Source organism: Bipolaris zeicola (genome assembly GCF_000523435.1).
Source record: "Bipolaris zeicola 26-R-13 unplaced genomic scaffold scaffold_34, whole genome shotgun sequence".
Taxonomy (NCBI): Eukaryota; Fungi; Ascomycota; class Dothideomycetes; order Pleosporales; family Pleosporaceae; genus Bipolaris; species Bipolaris zeicola.
Window position 1 is genome coordinate 78,194 of NW_006912083.1, and position 14,888 is coordinate 93,081.

Consider the following 14,888-nt stretch of genomic DNA (forward strand, 5'->3'; position numbering starts at 1 on the left):
CGCAGGGACGACACTACTGCTGAGTGCTCCAGCTGTAATTAGACAAGTGCCGTGAAGTGAGGAAAGACAGGCAGCGGCTTCACCCTCATCGATATGCATGTCCTTCACTCACATTCACGCCATCCTGCGTTGCGGCCCAGCAGTCACTGGCGAAGCAAACGCCCATAGACCCACCCAGGCCTGCTCCCCCAGGCAACGGAGCCAGCTTCGCTTAGACCTTGATTTCTTTTCCTGCCACTTCCTAGAGTTGTTGCACGCTTGGAGCGTGGTACATCTACTGCTTCATCTCTCATAACAACTTCTACTCCATCAGTCCGTCACTCTCAACTCCCCGCCATGGCTCGCAACGACGCTCCAGACATGTTTATGAGTCTCCCACTCGAGGTAAGACATTCCATCTTTGAGTATCTATCAAACCGCGCATCGTCATTCGGCAAGGATAACCCCAAGCGACTTCTACTTCACTGGTTTGAGAAGGAGGAGTCCGAGGATGTCATGGCTGCATACATGCGCCATAACCCAAACGCACGCGAGCCGCTTCTGTGTTACAGCTATAACGACGCCATATGTGCAAGCGAGTATGATGGCAGCGATAGCGACACCACTGAGGAAGACGAGACGGACACAGAAGAGGAAGAAGAGGATGACGAGGACGAGGGCGAGGACGAAGACAACAATGAAGATGAAGATGGCGAAGACGACGAAGAAGTCGGCTATCTGAACGCGACTCAGACTGTTGCACATGATGCTTACAGCAGTTCGTATCGGCCTCTTGTGTATCCCAGCGGCAAGTGGCATCATGTTCCAGAGTTCATATCCTTGACCCACTTTCCGCCACCTCTCGAGCTACTCTTGACGTCCAGACAACTGAACATCGAAGCCAAGAACTGGTTCTATAATGTCGCTGTCTTACGCATCAACGTAACTCGCAAAATTGCTCATACATCCTTCTTCGAACTAGTGTTGGGGAAGATTGCCGATGCCACTTTCTCGCCTATGCGAAACATTCGAAAAGCCGAAGTGAAGTTTGTTTGGGACTCTATCTGGATACGTACCGATACGACTGGCCTTGCAGAGGCCGTATTCCCTGCTCTTCTCCAACAGCGAGCTATCTTTGTTTACAAGATCTTGTCGAGAGCCCATGATCTACAAAAGGTTGACATTAAGTGGTAAGTAGAAGCCGCGAACATACGAACAATGAAACAAGCTGAATTGAATCCCTATACAGGTACGACTCTGTCCAAGATAACGAAAGCGCCAATCTAAAAATGGAAGTTCTCAAACACTTCCAGACGCTGGCGGCTACGGTCCAAGTTGAGGAGCACTATCTCGCGCCCGATGCTAAACCCAAAAAACATAGCATCGCTGGCAAGCGTCGCCTTGAGTTCGAGAGTTTCTTAAGTGACCTGATGCTAGGCCATCCTTCTTAGGCCCGGTCTTTGCCCCTGCAGTCCCTTTCACTGCATGCACACATGGTCTTGAGACCTTCTCCACTCAGTCTAGAAGGATACTTCCTTGGTCTCCCCAGCTCATGTACAATCGACAATCTTCTTTCCTAGCGATCAGGCCTCCTCTTGTATAACCCAAACATATCCAATTGGCTACAGCCACAGGAAGGGTGCGTAGTACAGGTTAGGCATTTGATAATATCCGAAGGGCATGCAGATGGGTGGTTACACGTTACACTTACCCACAAAGGGAGGCCTCATAATACAAACCATGTCCCGAAAATTTCTCCACCTGCATATTTGTGCTGCATGTTTCATTGGCTGTGAGTTGAATTCAATCCCACACAGATACTAAGGCCCACGCGGACTTGTTTGCGACATGCCGAGGTACCCCCCCTCTTTGAGGCGAGATGCCATCCTTTTTGGGTGTTGGTACAGGCACATCTTTCGTCTACCCGGACGGCCGCAATTGACCGAATCCGGGTTGAAGTGCGGGGAGGGAACACCTGACGATGTGCTTACTTCCATTTCACCACCCGCGCAAGAGATTTGCACGACACGAAAGGTTGCCATGAGTGGAGAATTGTTTTCGCACTAGCACTAGTACCACGCGGTGCCTCTAGTTTGCTATCCAGACGCCTCTCGAATGCGGAGCGGGTCCACTCGGAACACCAAAACCAGGCTATAAACAGTAAAAGATGCGGCTTTCGGTACTCAGAATGCGGGGCAGACTCATGCCGGATGCTGCCCTCCGTGTATCAGGGTCCTAGTGGCTGACTCCTGACTCTTGAATCTCTGGGCAAGCGAGAGCGCATGCACATCTTGCTATATATGCTGCAGTAGGCCGGAGTAATTGACTTTTAGGATTGCCTTCATCCCATCACTTTCCAACCAAGCTAGATCACCACCTGATCCCTACAATTCTCACCATGGGCATCTATTCTAAACTTGCAGATGGCATTGAAGAAGTGGACGTCATCATCGCTGGAGGTCCGTTGCACTCCCTTCTTTTTTAGGCACTGTCGTGAATCTAACGCAGTGGCTGTCTATAGGCGGAACAGCAGGATGTATCATAGCCGGTCGCCTCGCAGAAGACGATCCCTCCCTCTCTATTCTTGTGATTGAAGGCGGTGCAAACAACAAAGATGTTGCAAGTGTTGTGAATCCGGTTTTCTATCTGCAGAATCTTCTGCCTACCACCAAAACAGCGCTTTTCTACAAGGGCAACAAAGCTAAACAACTTGCTGACCGAGAGCCTATCGTACCGTGTGGTGGTACGCTTGGTGGAGGCAGCTCGATCAACTTCATGATGTACACTCGCGCACAACGCTCAGATTTTGACTCTTGGAACACTCCTGGATGGTCGGCGCAAGAGGTATGGCCGCACCTAAAGAGACTCGAGACATATCACGGGCCAGGCAAGAAAGAACATCACGGCTACGATGGGCCTATAAATGTCAGCGACGGCGGTTACCGTTGTCGTGACGTGGAAGACGACTTCATACGTGCTGCTGGGGAAGTCGGCGTCCCTGAGATTGAAGACCTACAAAACTTGGAAGAAAACAACGGTGTCCAGCGATGGCAACGCTACGTCTCACCGGACGGCAAACGTCAAGATACTGCACACAGATACATACACCCCAAGCTCGAAGAAGAGAAGTACTCGAATCTTCACGTACTTGTCGAATCGAAGGTCGTACGCGTACTGTTTGACGAGAACAAGCGCGCAACTGGTGTAGAATACACACCAAACCCAGAATTCCAGTCGACTATCGGCCTCAGTATGCATCCAGTCAAGCAGGTGCGTGCTCGCAAGCTCGTCGTTGTCACATGCGGTGCCTGCGGCACACCACCTGTACTTGAACGCTCCGGTCTTGGTTCAAAAGAAATTCTCCAACGAGCCGGCGTGCCCCTTGTAGAAGAACTACCAGGTGTTGGAAAAGACTACCAAGACCACCACCTCATTCTCTACCCCTACAAGACCTCGCTCGAGCCACACCAAACAATAGATGCCATCCTCAGCGGGCGTGCAGATGTAGCCAAAATGATGGAGAATAAAGACCCCATTCTGGGCTGGAACGGCATCGACATATCCTCCAAGCTACGACCCACCGAAGACGAAGTCACCGCCCTCGGCCCAGAGTTCAGGAAAGCCTGGGACCGAGACTTCAAAGACAACCCCAACGTCCCTCTAATGCTCTGCGGCGTGGTATCCGGATTCCTCGGCGACCCAACCAGCATCCCAGCCGGCCAATACGTTACCACCGGAACATACACCGCATACCCCTACTCTCGCGGCCACATGCACATCACAGGCCCGAAGCACGACGACGCCCTAGACTTCGACGTCGGCTTCTTCAACGACAAAGACGACATCGACCTCAAGAAGCAAATGTGGGCCTACAAGAAACAACGCGAAATCATGCGCCGCACCACTTTTTACCGCGGCGAACTCGCAGCAGGACACCCGCGCTTCCCAGCCAACTCCGCAGCTGCAGTCCAGGAATCCGTCACTGAGCCGCTGAAGGACGTCAAGGATCTGGTGTATACGAAGGAAGATGACGCTGCGATTGAGCAGTGGCTGAGGGAGAATGTGAATACGACATGGCATTCGCTCGGCACGTGCAAAATGGCGCCGAGAGAGGAGGACGGTGTTGTGGATAAGGATCTCAATGTGTATGGTGTCAAGGGTCTCAAGATTGCAGATTTGAGTATTCCGCCCAAGAACGTGGGTGCGAATACGAATAATACGGCGCTAATGATTGGAGAGAAGGCCGCTGAGATTATTATCCGTGAATTCAAGGGAGGAGCGGGGACGCCGTAAGTTGGGGGGTTTTTTTTTCTTACACAGGCGTCGCAGAGCAAATGGAGCAAGTCTTAGCAAGTGTTTTTTTTAAAATGTTCGAAATTAAAGACATGTATGTGTATGATTAGTCTGGAAATCCATCGAGTTTTTCCAAAACTACAATCTATACCTAAACCTCGCATTCTCCCTATCCGTCAAATCCAAAAACTCCTCATTTTCCACCCTTTCACGCACACTCTGCCTCTCCCTCTTCTTATTCTCCGTCACATAATACACCTGCAGCACGACCGCCAGCCCCGCCGCAACCGCACACGTAACCACAATCGAAATCTTCGCAGGGATAAAATCCGGGCTATCTTCTTTCCGGAACGTGAGCGGGCCGATGATATTGCCTAAGCAAAACGACATCAGGAGCACCGCGTTCATGGTTACTTTCTTCGTGTGCCCCGCGTAATTCGCTGCGACCCACGAGTACAACAGCGGTAAGCTGGAGCCGATGCAGTTGGTCAGGTAATTCCCTATCAGCTTCCCCATCTTCGCCGAGCTAGGTAAGAATGCCATTAGACAACCGCCCAGCATCCCGGGTACCAGCAACGTAACAATGTTGAGCCCGCGCTGGTTGTAGCGGCCGGCCAGGTACGTAGCTATTAGTATAGAAATGATGCTGATAGCTCCTGAGGGGAGTTGTAGCAACGCGGTTGTTTTGGAGGAGAAGCCAAAGGATTTTATGAGGGTGGATTGGAAGGATGAGACTGCGCCGTTGGGCACGTTTGAGGCGATTGTTATGAGGGATAAGAGCCAGGTTTGGGGGTCTCGAAAGCATTCGAGGACTTGGTAGGGTTTGAAGGTTGTGTTTTCGATGCCGGTTTGGTTGGAGCGGAGGCGGGTTATTGCCCAGATTTTTTCCGAGGGGGTGAGGCGCGAGGACATGGGGTTGTCGGGGAGGAGAAATATCACTGCGGTTTGTGGTGTTAGTGGTTGGATGGCTTGACGTATGGGTTCCTAGAGGAGAGAGGGGAAGGTGACGTACCGGCTATACCAACGGCGACAGTGACGAGACCGACGACGAGAAACATGATTTGCCAACTTGTAAATGTGTCGCTGTGGTAATGTTGGAAGCCGAAACTGATCAAGCTTCCGATAATTGTTCCGGTGCCAACGCCTAGGTACCAGATACCGGTTCTGAGGGGCTGTTCAGTCCGCTTGTACCACATGGAGGTGATGAGAATCAGACTGGGTGCGACGGCGGCTTCGAAACAACCAAGCAGCACACGCGTAGCAATCAGCGCGCCATAGTTTTTACACACGCATGTCAGTGCAGTGATTAGGCCCCAGAGGATGACTGCGGAACCAAGATACTTTGCTGTAGGTAGACGTTGCATAGCGTAGCCATGTGGGAACTCGACAACGAGATAGGAGACGTAGAAGAACAAGGCAAGGTTGGAGAATTGGTCTGTGGTTATGTTTGCGTCTTCGTAGAGACCCATTACTGCCGCGTAGTTGACTGTGATCAAAGCTTAGTATGCTTCATGGTTAAGAAACATTCAGTTACGTACCTAGTGTTTTATCGAGATATTGAAGGCAGTAACAGCACCACATGAGTGGCATAATCATCCAGTCGATCTTCCGAAGTAACTTACGTTCCTCTTCAGGAGTAAGTTCACCAACATCATGTGCTGTTCTCAGAAACTCGAGTGCTGAGTCGCCATTCTTAGTTGTCTCATGCACAGTGCCGATTTCAACGTCGTAATACTGTGGTGATGGTAAAATGTCTTCCGATTTCGACATGTCCTTTCCAAAGTCACCCATAGTTGATAATTTGAAAGTTGAAAGAGATTGAATCGGGATGAAAGGGAAGAGATAAATTCGCGGAATATCTTTCTTTTAGTATGTCTATGCATGTGTGTCTGCCTCGTCCTTACATGTCGGCATAGAATGTGCCGCATCGCATGCAGATGCCGACGTCGAAGCCGAACCTAGCATAATACTCCCAGTTCAGGTCTACATTTTGCAGATCCTTCTCCATACCCTCCAGCATATTGGCTAGACATCGTATGTTCCAAGTCCAATCTCTTATCGTGAGCCCTGTTCCGACATCGCATTGGAGATGCAAGATCTCTCGCCTTCACCGAGAATAGCTTAGTGTCACTCCGCTTGCCGAATAGTCGAGGCAGAGCGAAGAGAGGATTGGACGCTGGTATAGCCGTTGGAGTGAAGACTGATAATGCGTTCGAGTGGATGATGTCAGTAACGATAGGATGCAAATGATAACAGGGTCCATTCACTTGCACGGCGCTAAGCGGCGTTAGGAAGGTGGTGCTGTTGGAGAGTGAGGGGCGGCTCCGAACGTCATGAGAAGCCACGAGTTCAGTAGAGCGGAGATATCTGATCTCCATGTATATTTCCTGTTGGCCAAGTAGGAGTGTCGATAACTGTTTCAATGTTCGACCTGCCGGTTCGGATTCATAATTCTCGCCAGTTCCAGCATGAGACGGTAGAGATATATCGTAAAGTCTTCCTTTCTTAGGAATTTTCCATGCCACTCGCGACCTGCATCGGCAATTTCTTTTGCCCTCCTCCTTCCGTCTCCATGGCTCGTCATGTAATGCATGACTTCCGGAAGTTCGTCCATGGATAAACTGACGGGAATAAAATGAACCCATGGGATGAGACGTTCATCGTGCCACTCACGTAGGACAGTTTGTTTGAGTACAACACTTCTAGATCTCAGTAGAGTGTAAAATCTCCCACTGAATGAGTTGCCGTCTACGTCAAACACGAATTGGGAATGAAATTGCCGACTTCGTTCCTCTTTCTCACCAAGGGTGAAAAACTTCTTCTGCTCTTCGCAGTCTTGATCATCGCATTGAATGATGGCAGTGAGTTTGACATCAAATAAGTCGCTGTGATCCTCGACTGCTTTGTAGCTGGTCCACTGCCCAGGCTTGGACTCTTCGAGGTACATGTGGCTGGTTTGATTAAGCGTCTGAACCAATTCAACAAACCTTTGACGGTGAGAATGCCGCCAAGTGCCATTCCAGCTGTAGCTACCAGTCGTACTGCCTGCCCAATATAGATTCCTGGCTTTCTGCTCCCAGAGAGGGTCGTCTTCATCCTTGTAAACTCTTTGATCCATCTTTGCTGTGTACCAGGGACTAGGGTACATTATGTCTCCAAATGATGTTGGAGCTGCTTGAGAAAGGACAGGAATTGGGGCATCTGTGAGGAGGGAAGTCATTGGTGATGAGAAGAAACCATGCATAAGACTGAACTCGGGGTGGGAACAAACATCCTTCGACTGATGCCAATCTTGGACCAGATTTAGTCCATAGTCATGGATGATAGAAGTTTTTCCAGGAGAGCTAGGGTGCGCACAAACGCTAGTCGTGCGGTCCCATATTGGTTGGTGATGGGCATCATAGAACTCGGGCTTTGACACGCCTCCAGTATCGAGCATCTGTTGAGTGATGATAACTCTGGGCTCGTCCACGACGTCGAAAGCAAATTCGACATTGGGAATACCCTGCGAGACCTCCTGAAGGAGTTTTCCAAGATCCTCAACGATCCAGCCGCCGCCTTGTCCATGGAAGCGTCCATCGGTGAAGCCGCATTTACGCAGGGCAAGATGTTCGAAACTTGACACATGGTTAACACTCTCATGAAGCTGTTGCGGGGCAATCTTCCAAAATGGCTTCAGATCCTCGTTGATCATGTCAAAATCATCGATGAGAATGGAGTTTTTAGATTTTGCATACGCGAACCATTGGGCGAACCCGGGAGGTGGAGGCCGCGAGTATCTTCTACGATACTCAGTCTCAGCGGATTCGAGTGTCTTTGATTGCTTATCGACAAGATGTCTGAAACCATCCTGAGCTTTTCGGACAAGTAGTTCGACTGGATGATGTGAGATATTGTCAGACGGTCCAGGCCAGTTCGCGCCAGGCAAGGAAATTATATCCTGGCTTAGTGGAGTATGCTGGACAAATGATGAAACCGGCCATAGGGCGAAGGCGACTAGTAGCCCGCGGCCTTTTTCCGTTTTCGGTATGAAGTCTATTGTTTGGTAAAGATTCATAATTGCAATAGTTGTACGAGTGAAGGTTTGAGCCACGCCTAATATGCCGGCTGAAGCTGGGTCTAAAGAGCTGGCTGACGCAGCAATATAAGCCCAGATGGTAGGCGCGATCTCCCATGGGGTCTCTTGTGTCTGGATATGTTAGCATGGATGTAAAACGATTCAGAATTTCGGTAAGTCATACTAGCCAGAAAATAATGATCCAATGAGTAGCCTTAAGACCGCCAGCCAACGTTGCATTAGTTATGTCGAGTGTGCTTCCAGGCCATGTAAACACCATGATGACAGAAACGGCTATAAGCAATCCGGTGGTGCGCGATGCGATGGAAAAGATGACACGCGGGGTCTCCAATCGTTCTTTTCCATCAATCTGGTCATTTCCGGCGCCGAAAATGTGGATCAGAGACGCGTATGTTCCCACGAAGCCAAGAGTAATTGGAATAGCGGAAGCTAGCGTCTTTGTATCGAGATTAGGGACAAGTGATACGAAAACGATCATTCCTATTGTGAATGTAAACCACGAATATTGAATGTGTCTGGGTAGCGATGCGTGGAGGCGTGCCACCAATGAAGTCGGACGACGTGCGAGAAGTGCAAAGGCGACTACAGGCTTCAAAGACTACATTAGCAGGCTTCAGTATGTAAGCAAGTATCTGCTCACAGTAATCCATATGGAATCGACAAAGGAAGAAGATATTGCCGTGATGGATATAGAAGATGCGGCGGTCCAATACAGATATTTGAGTGTCGCCGTAGAGGCAACATTGTTGCTTTCGCAGTTTTCTGAACCAAGGCGCTGAAGAATTCCAAAGGACGCGATGACCAGTGCCCAACATATTAATTCGGCAAGCACTGGGGTGTACCCAATATGGGAACGAGGGCTGATTGCAGCTGTTAAGATTGCAGCTGTTAAGATTGCAGCTGTTGTCGCAGCGGTGCAATAACCGATACTTGTGAAGTCTTTCAACCCCATTGCAGAGCCGAAAGTAAGTCAATATGTGACAAGAAAAAGAGAGTGAGATGAATTGAGAAATCCTGAAGATGTCAAGACCTGCCCGCATACCCTTTTGGAAACAGCGGCTTTCTTGTATATAATCAGGATGTGAATTGAACGCCACGTTCCAGCATGGCTAGGGTGCGAGGGTGGTGGGATGTAGGATTCAGCGCTTAAGTACCTACTGGGCGCTTAACTGTAATCCCGGCGCCCCGAACACGCTTTCGCCCTCGAACTCCACCATGGGATTCATTTGCGTACTCTGCTTATGTCATCAGCAAAGTCTACAGTCTTTAAGCAGAATCATCAAATAAAGTATGGAGCTGCTCAAGCTTCCATGTCCTGTTTCGAAGGTTATGGAGCAGGCTTCATGCAGGGGCGTCACTTACATCACATCCGTAGTAGCCGAATGCGTCAAGGGACTCAGTGCAATCTTAAGCACGTACCTCGTTTATTGCGGCACAGCAACAAGGCGGTTGTGCTCTTCCGTGCTGTCCACTGTCGATTCCTAGACTACTGTAAAACTGATTTGCCCAAGTCATACCCTCATTTACTTGAGCTATCTGTTTGACCGTCATCAAATGTATTAGTGCCTGGGTTCTCTCTACTTTGGTTTTTCTTCTCACGCACATTCTTATCCCTATCTGTTCAATGAAGGTTCGGCACTTACGCCAGCTCCTTATCACCGGCTCGCTGCTGCAAACGTTGCCATTCGTGTTCGCCGCGCAATACATCTCTGGTCCATGGAGCACACAATACTACGGCCCGGATGGCCCCTGGCAAGCAGTAAAAGTTACTGTAGGCGGTACCAGTCCTGACATTCTCCTGATCAACGAGGATCACCGGCAGCTAGACCTTCTACCTGGTGGTGAATGGAACAGCAAAATTCTCACTTCGAAGGCATGCAAGCCATACAAGAACTCAAGGTGTGGCAAAGGAGGAACTTGGGATCCCGACTTTCCTCCAAGCGTCAGTGCTTCTGGAGATTGGATGGATGAAGCCTCTAAGGTGAATTCCAGTGGACAAGGGATACTTCTCCAAGCTTCAACGGTGGAGAGCTTCTCGTATTGGAACTCGAGTTTGGTCTTGATTGAAGACATTGTGATCAAAAACCCTGACGGGAGCGTACGTGGACCGGAGCTAGGATCGTTCGCGTTAGGAGGACCAGAACAGTCGCAAAAGTTCGCCACCGATTCGACCTTTGCCAATGCACCGATGGTTGGCTTCAGCTATGCAGGCGCTGCATACAATCGTAGTGCTACAAGATCATTCTCGTACGGCTTGCAGATTGGATCAGCGTTTCATAATTACCCGGGCTCTTTGCTCATCGGTGGTTACGACAAGGGGAGACTTGTAGGATCATACACATCATTCAACAAAGCTCCACTCCTACTAGACGTTAGCATTGGAGTCGCTACTGGTGGCTCGCCATTCAGCTTCAAAGAGAAGCATAATCTGTTACTGAGTAACAAGACTCAGGTTACAACACTTTTTGCTCTACCAGATCCACGACAAACATACATCCATCTCCCTGGCAAAACCTGCGAAGAGATTGCGAAATACTTACCCATCAAATTCGACGACACATTGAGATATTGGCTGTGGAATACGGCAGATCCAGCCTATCGAACCATTGTAACTTCTCCGGCATATCTTGGCTTCACTTTTCCTCCGGCTTACGGTGCATCAAACAACGTAACCATCAAAGTACCGTTCAGTCTTCTAAATCTAACGCTCGATACTCCTATAGCAGAGAAGCCGGTAGCATATTTCCCCTGCCAGAGCTACGAGCCATCGTCCAAAGACACTCCATACATACTTGGTCGCGCTTTTCTTCAAGCAGCCTTCATAGGTCGGAACTGGAATCGCGAAGTGTCTTGGTTGGGCCAGGCTCCCGGCCCCGGTATTTCGAAGAACGGCCTTGGGAATGTCATGTTAAATATCGATGATGCCGATATAGACCTACCGGATGTGTATACGAACGAAACTCTTTTCACGGAGAGTTGGGCTAGCTATTGGACGCCACTTCCAGAGAAGGAAGACAAACCAATCTCTTCCACACCTATTCCATCTACCACTCCAGATCCAATATCCTCCACAACAGGACTCAGCACAGGAGCAAAAGTAGGAATTGGCCTGGGCGCAGCTGCAGTAGCCCTTCTCGGTGCCGGTGTAGTTCTCCTCTTCCTTCGCCATCGTCGCCACACACAGCAGAATGCCACGGTCAACAACCTGCCCGCTTACTCCGAAGAGCGCAAGACCTCCCCTGCTGAACTTGATCAACAAGTGCCAGAAATGCAGGCCGATAAAAACTACTGGACTTATGAGTTGGCAACTCCTACACCACAACTTGGATCCACAACACCCAGGCGAGCAACGTATTCGGACGACTTCGTCTATACAAGTCAGTCAGAACCGCTGCTGATACCCTCTTCACCCCCATTGCGATCCAGATTTGGAGGATAGGTTCGGAAGGTCTTCCTGCCAACCAAAGTAACAAGATTATGTAATGAATGAGCGCGCTTTTGTCCACGTAATATGTAGATTCCTATATCCCTAAACTATGTTCAAGTAAAATGCAGAATTGTTTGATTGCACATCTTACGAGATGTCTCAAGACTATTTTTGCTAAAATCAATATGTGGCACTAGCTATGAGCTACTCTTTAAGTTTCTTATGGGAACGACATTCGAGATGAAAGCATCGAAAAGGAAAAGAAAAAGGAGAATGAAAGTAACACTGCATGACTGAAACTCTCCTCCATATTCGAATGTTCATCGATGCACCCACTCAATTTTATTTTCCTGATGAGGCCGCTATTCAGGGGATTTTTTCTTCCGAAGCTGGCAGGTTGAGATAGTAATACCTGTGGTGGTGGCGGCGGCGGCATCAGCCGTGGATAGGTAAAGTACAAGATACTTCCATGTACGTACGGATCTGAATCACCTAATAACCCCATTGATGTTGATTAGAGGCTTGCTGTGAGGGGCTAGAGCTTGGAGAGAACGTGGGAGTACTAGAGTCAAGCGCATTAAATAGGTTATCGTGCGCCATCCTGCTCCTCAGGCTAACTGCAGTTTGATACTTCACATATCATACTACTACATGATTAGTACATCTCGCTTCAGCCTTAGGATTCGTGTAAGATGATTCTTTTTCTACTTTCCTAAAAATTGAATGCTACTGCGCCTATACATCTAAGATCTCCCTACCTTCAAAACCAAAAGAAATGCACGATCTCCGAAGAACATCTTAGTATCGAAAACAATTCCTTTTCGGTCCATGTGCCATATTAGTAAGAAGCTTTCTTGAAATTTCCTTCTTGATTAACTAGTGCATCTTTTCTGAAGAAAATACCTGTATCCAGTCACTTTAGACATAGCCTGTATAGCTAATGCACAAATTATCATACTCAAAAGAAATATATACAAGAAAAGAACCCGTTCGACCTAGTACGAGCTCGGCACCAAACTATTAGCCCAGTCCTCCACATTCTTAAACTGCGACTCGACATCATCTGGTATCCCATTCCCATTCGTATCCACCCACTTCTTTCCTCCATCAATAGTTCCTGGTCCATTCATCGGAGCAGCATTCTCATCGCTAATCAACTGTCCCAGCTTACCATAACTCTTCAACTCAGTAACGAGCCGTTGATCAACCGAATCACGAACCTTACTCGCACCCGCACCCTTCTCCGCAAGTGCGAGCGCATCATTTGCCGACAAGATCTTTGCGGGCGCCGGATACGCAAACTTTGTTGTTTTGATGTTCAAGCCACCGTAGTTTTCCTTGGTGACACCCAGCTCGTTTCCATTCAGCACACCATCTTTGCCGGAATCAACAAAGTTGCCCTGGACGAATCCGTCAAATAAATCGTTGCCCCGCGTGAAAGCGGGGACGCTTGTGCTGGGCCCGCTGATGAAGTAATTCCCGACAATATTTGCCTCGCTCCTTTCGCTCGAATCACCAGCGATATAACCACCTCCCCCACCCCAATTGTACACCACATTGTTGGTGAAATCATTAGTACCCTTGACTTTGGGGTTTCGTGTCTTGTTGTCAATGTACAAGTTGCGGAATAGACTGATGCCATTGCCGAGAGCAGTCTGCATCAAGCCACCGCACGAATGCGTTTCCAGACCCTCGGCGATGATGCTGTTTTGCACGGTAATGTTTCCGACTTCAGAGCCTGAGATGGAGAAGGTCTCGTCGCGGCCCCACGAGACAGAAACGTGATCGAAAATCATGTTGTGTCCTTCTGCTATGGTGATAGCGTCTTTACCACTAGCACCCTTCTTGCCCATGCGGATACGAATATAGCGTACAATAGCGTCGTCGGCGTTGCTGAAGCTCCAGCCATTTCCATAGACTGTTATTCCGGCACCGGGGGCGGTTTGTCCTAGGATGCTCACGCGTTTGGATACGACCATACGATCAGTGATGGTAATGAGGCCACCCACCGAAAATACGACTATCCGGTCCGGTTTGGACACGGCGTCTCGTAGAGACCCAGGGCCAGAATCGTCTAGATTCGTGACGACATAGACGGAGCCGCCTCGCCCACCAACAGCGTTGCGGCCAAACCCTTCAGCACCGGGAAAAGCAAGAGCGGAAGCCGAAGTGGCTAATAGAGGAAGAAGAGCAAGAAAGTGCATGGTTGTAGATGCAAGGGTACCGGGTGCCTGAGTTATCGGCCAAGGAAGGGCTTTTGACAGTGGGTGAATTGACATCAACTGCTGGATAATGCGGAGCATGAAATTGCCGATCCTTCATGTCCCTTCGTGTTCATGTTTCTGGGGGCGCAGTTCTATGGCTCGTTTAGGGGTAGTTAATCGTACTGGCCTGTTGATCCTTTAATTTACCCCAGATTCACGCTACTAATCGACACGGACAATTAACAGCTCATTCCGCCAATCAACTCAAGGGACGATTCAGGTGGCAGAAACAACCTAAGGAGCATACATGGGTAGAACATTTACACAGTAGGAGACGCGGGATGGTAAGCACAATATATGACGCATTTTTGTAGATGCATCTGTGAACTCGGCTTTTGAGACAAATGCGGTAAAGTCAGATTGTACTGCCGGGCCCTTCCCGATCTGTGCATACTTGAGTCAGTTTTACCATCTCCGACAATTCTACCAGCATCGACAAGGTCAAGGACAAGACCCACAAGCACATAAATGCACCTGAAATGGCATTCATGCCTACCGCTTCAAGCTAACATCTCATTTCTCGTAGTGAGTATACTAAAACAGTATCAAGTCTTGCTCGCTCTCAATTGGTATTGTTCAGTTCCAAAGGGCAATAAGACGAATATCTGCTACCCTAAGAATGCGGCAACAGAAACACTACTCAAGAGTTCAACGTAAGCGTCCGGGTAGTCTTCAATCCGGGACCTATCGGATACAACACCAGTTTAATTACAAGTTGGTGGTAACATATTTTGGGCCTGATGCTGAGAATTCTCCGCATGCTGAATGGCAGTGGTGTGGTTCGAGTTAAGAAGTGACGCACTAGTGCGCGTGTTGAAAAGAACTTTAGCTATCGTGCGTAACGACA

At 49.0% G+C, this 14,888-nt stretch overlaps 6 protein-coding genes across 6 annotated transcripts; 3 read left to right on the forward strand and 3 right to left on the reverse strand.

Moving 5' to 3' along the window:
- Nucleotides 1–336: 336 nt before the first annotated feature.
- COCCADRAFT_90153 (uncharacterized protein) lies at nucleotides 337–1,430 on the forward strand (the record flags this gene model as incomplete). Its single annotated transcript, XM_007711821.1, has 2 exons — nucleotides 337–1,169; nucleotides 1,229–1,430. The coding sequence occupies 2 exons, from the start codon at nucleotides 337–339 to the stop codon at nucleotides 1,428–1,430; spliced, it is 1,035 nt and encodes a 344-aa protein (XP_007710011.1).
- Nucleotides 1,431–2,377: 947 nt separating this feature from the next.
- On the forward strand, nucleotides 2,378–4,272 carry COCCADRAFT_90144 (GMC oxidoreductase; the record flags this gene model as incomplete). The annotated part of the gene is made up of 2 exons (XM_007711822.1): nucleotides 2,378–2,438; nucleotides 2,501–4,272. 2 exons carry the CDS (start codon nucleotides 2,378–2,380, stop codon nucleotides 4,270–4,272), a joined length of 1,833 nt encoding a protein of 610 aa, XP_007710012.1.
- Nucleotides 4,273–4,410: 138 nt separating this feature from the next.
- Nucleotides 4,411–6,063, reverse strand: COCCADRAFT_3117 (uncharacterized protein; the record flags this gene model as incomplete). The annotated part of the gene is made up of 3 exons (XM_007711773.1): nucleotides 4,411–5,210; nucleotides 5,285–5,758; nucleotides 5,811–6,063. 3 exons carry the CDS (start codon nucleotides 6,061–6,063, stop codon nucleotides 4,411–4,413), a joined length of 1,527 nt encoding a protein of 508 aa, XP_007709963.1.
- A 628-nt stretch (nucleotides 6,064–6,691) lies between these two features.
- Nucleotides 6,692–8,828, reverse strand: COCCADRAFT_34824 (glycosyltransferase family 90 protein; the record flags this gene model as incomplete). Its single annotated transcript, XM_007711798.1, has 2 exons — nucleotides 6,692–8,379; nucleotides 8,552–8,828. 2 exons carry the CDS (start codon nucleotides 8,826–8,828, stop codon nucleotides 6,692–6,694), a joined length of 1,965 nt encoding a protein of 654 aa, XP_007709988.1.
- A 1,239-nt stretch (nucleotides 8,829–10,067) lies between these two features.
- COCCADRAFT_52214 (uncharacterized protein) lies at nucleotides 10,068–11,525 on the forward strand (the record flags this gene model as incomplete). The annotated part of the gene is made up of 1 exon (XM_007711823.1): nucleotides 10,068–11,525. A coding segment is annotated over one exon (1,458 nt), but the record flags the coding sequence as incomplete, so codon positions are not given.
- Nucleotides 11,526–12,772: 1,247 nt separating this feature from the next.
- COCCADRAFT_24388 (polysaccharide lyase family 1 protein) lies at nucleotides 12,773–13,981 on the reverse strand (the record flags this gene model as incomplete). The annotated part of the gene is made up of 1 exon (XM_007711788.1): nucleotides 12,773–13,981. The coding sequence occupies one exon, from the start codon at nucleotides 13,979–13,981 to the stop codon at nucleotides 12,773–12,775; it is 1,209 nt and encodes a 402-aa protein (XP_007709978.1).
- Between the last annotated feature and the right edge of the window lie 907 nt (nucleotides 13,982–14,888).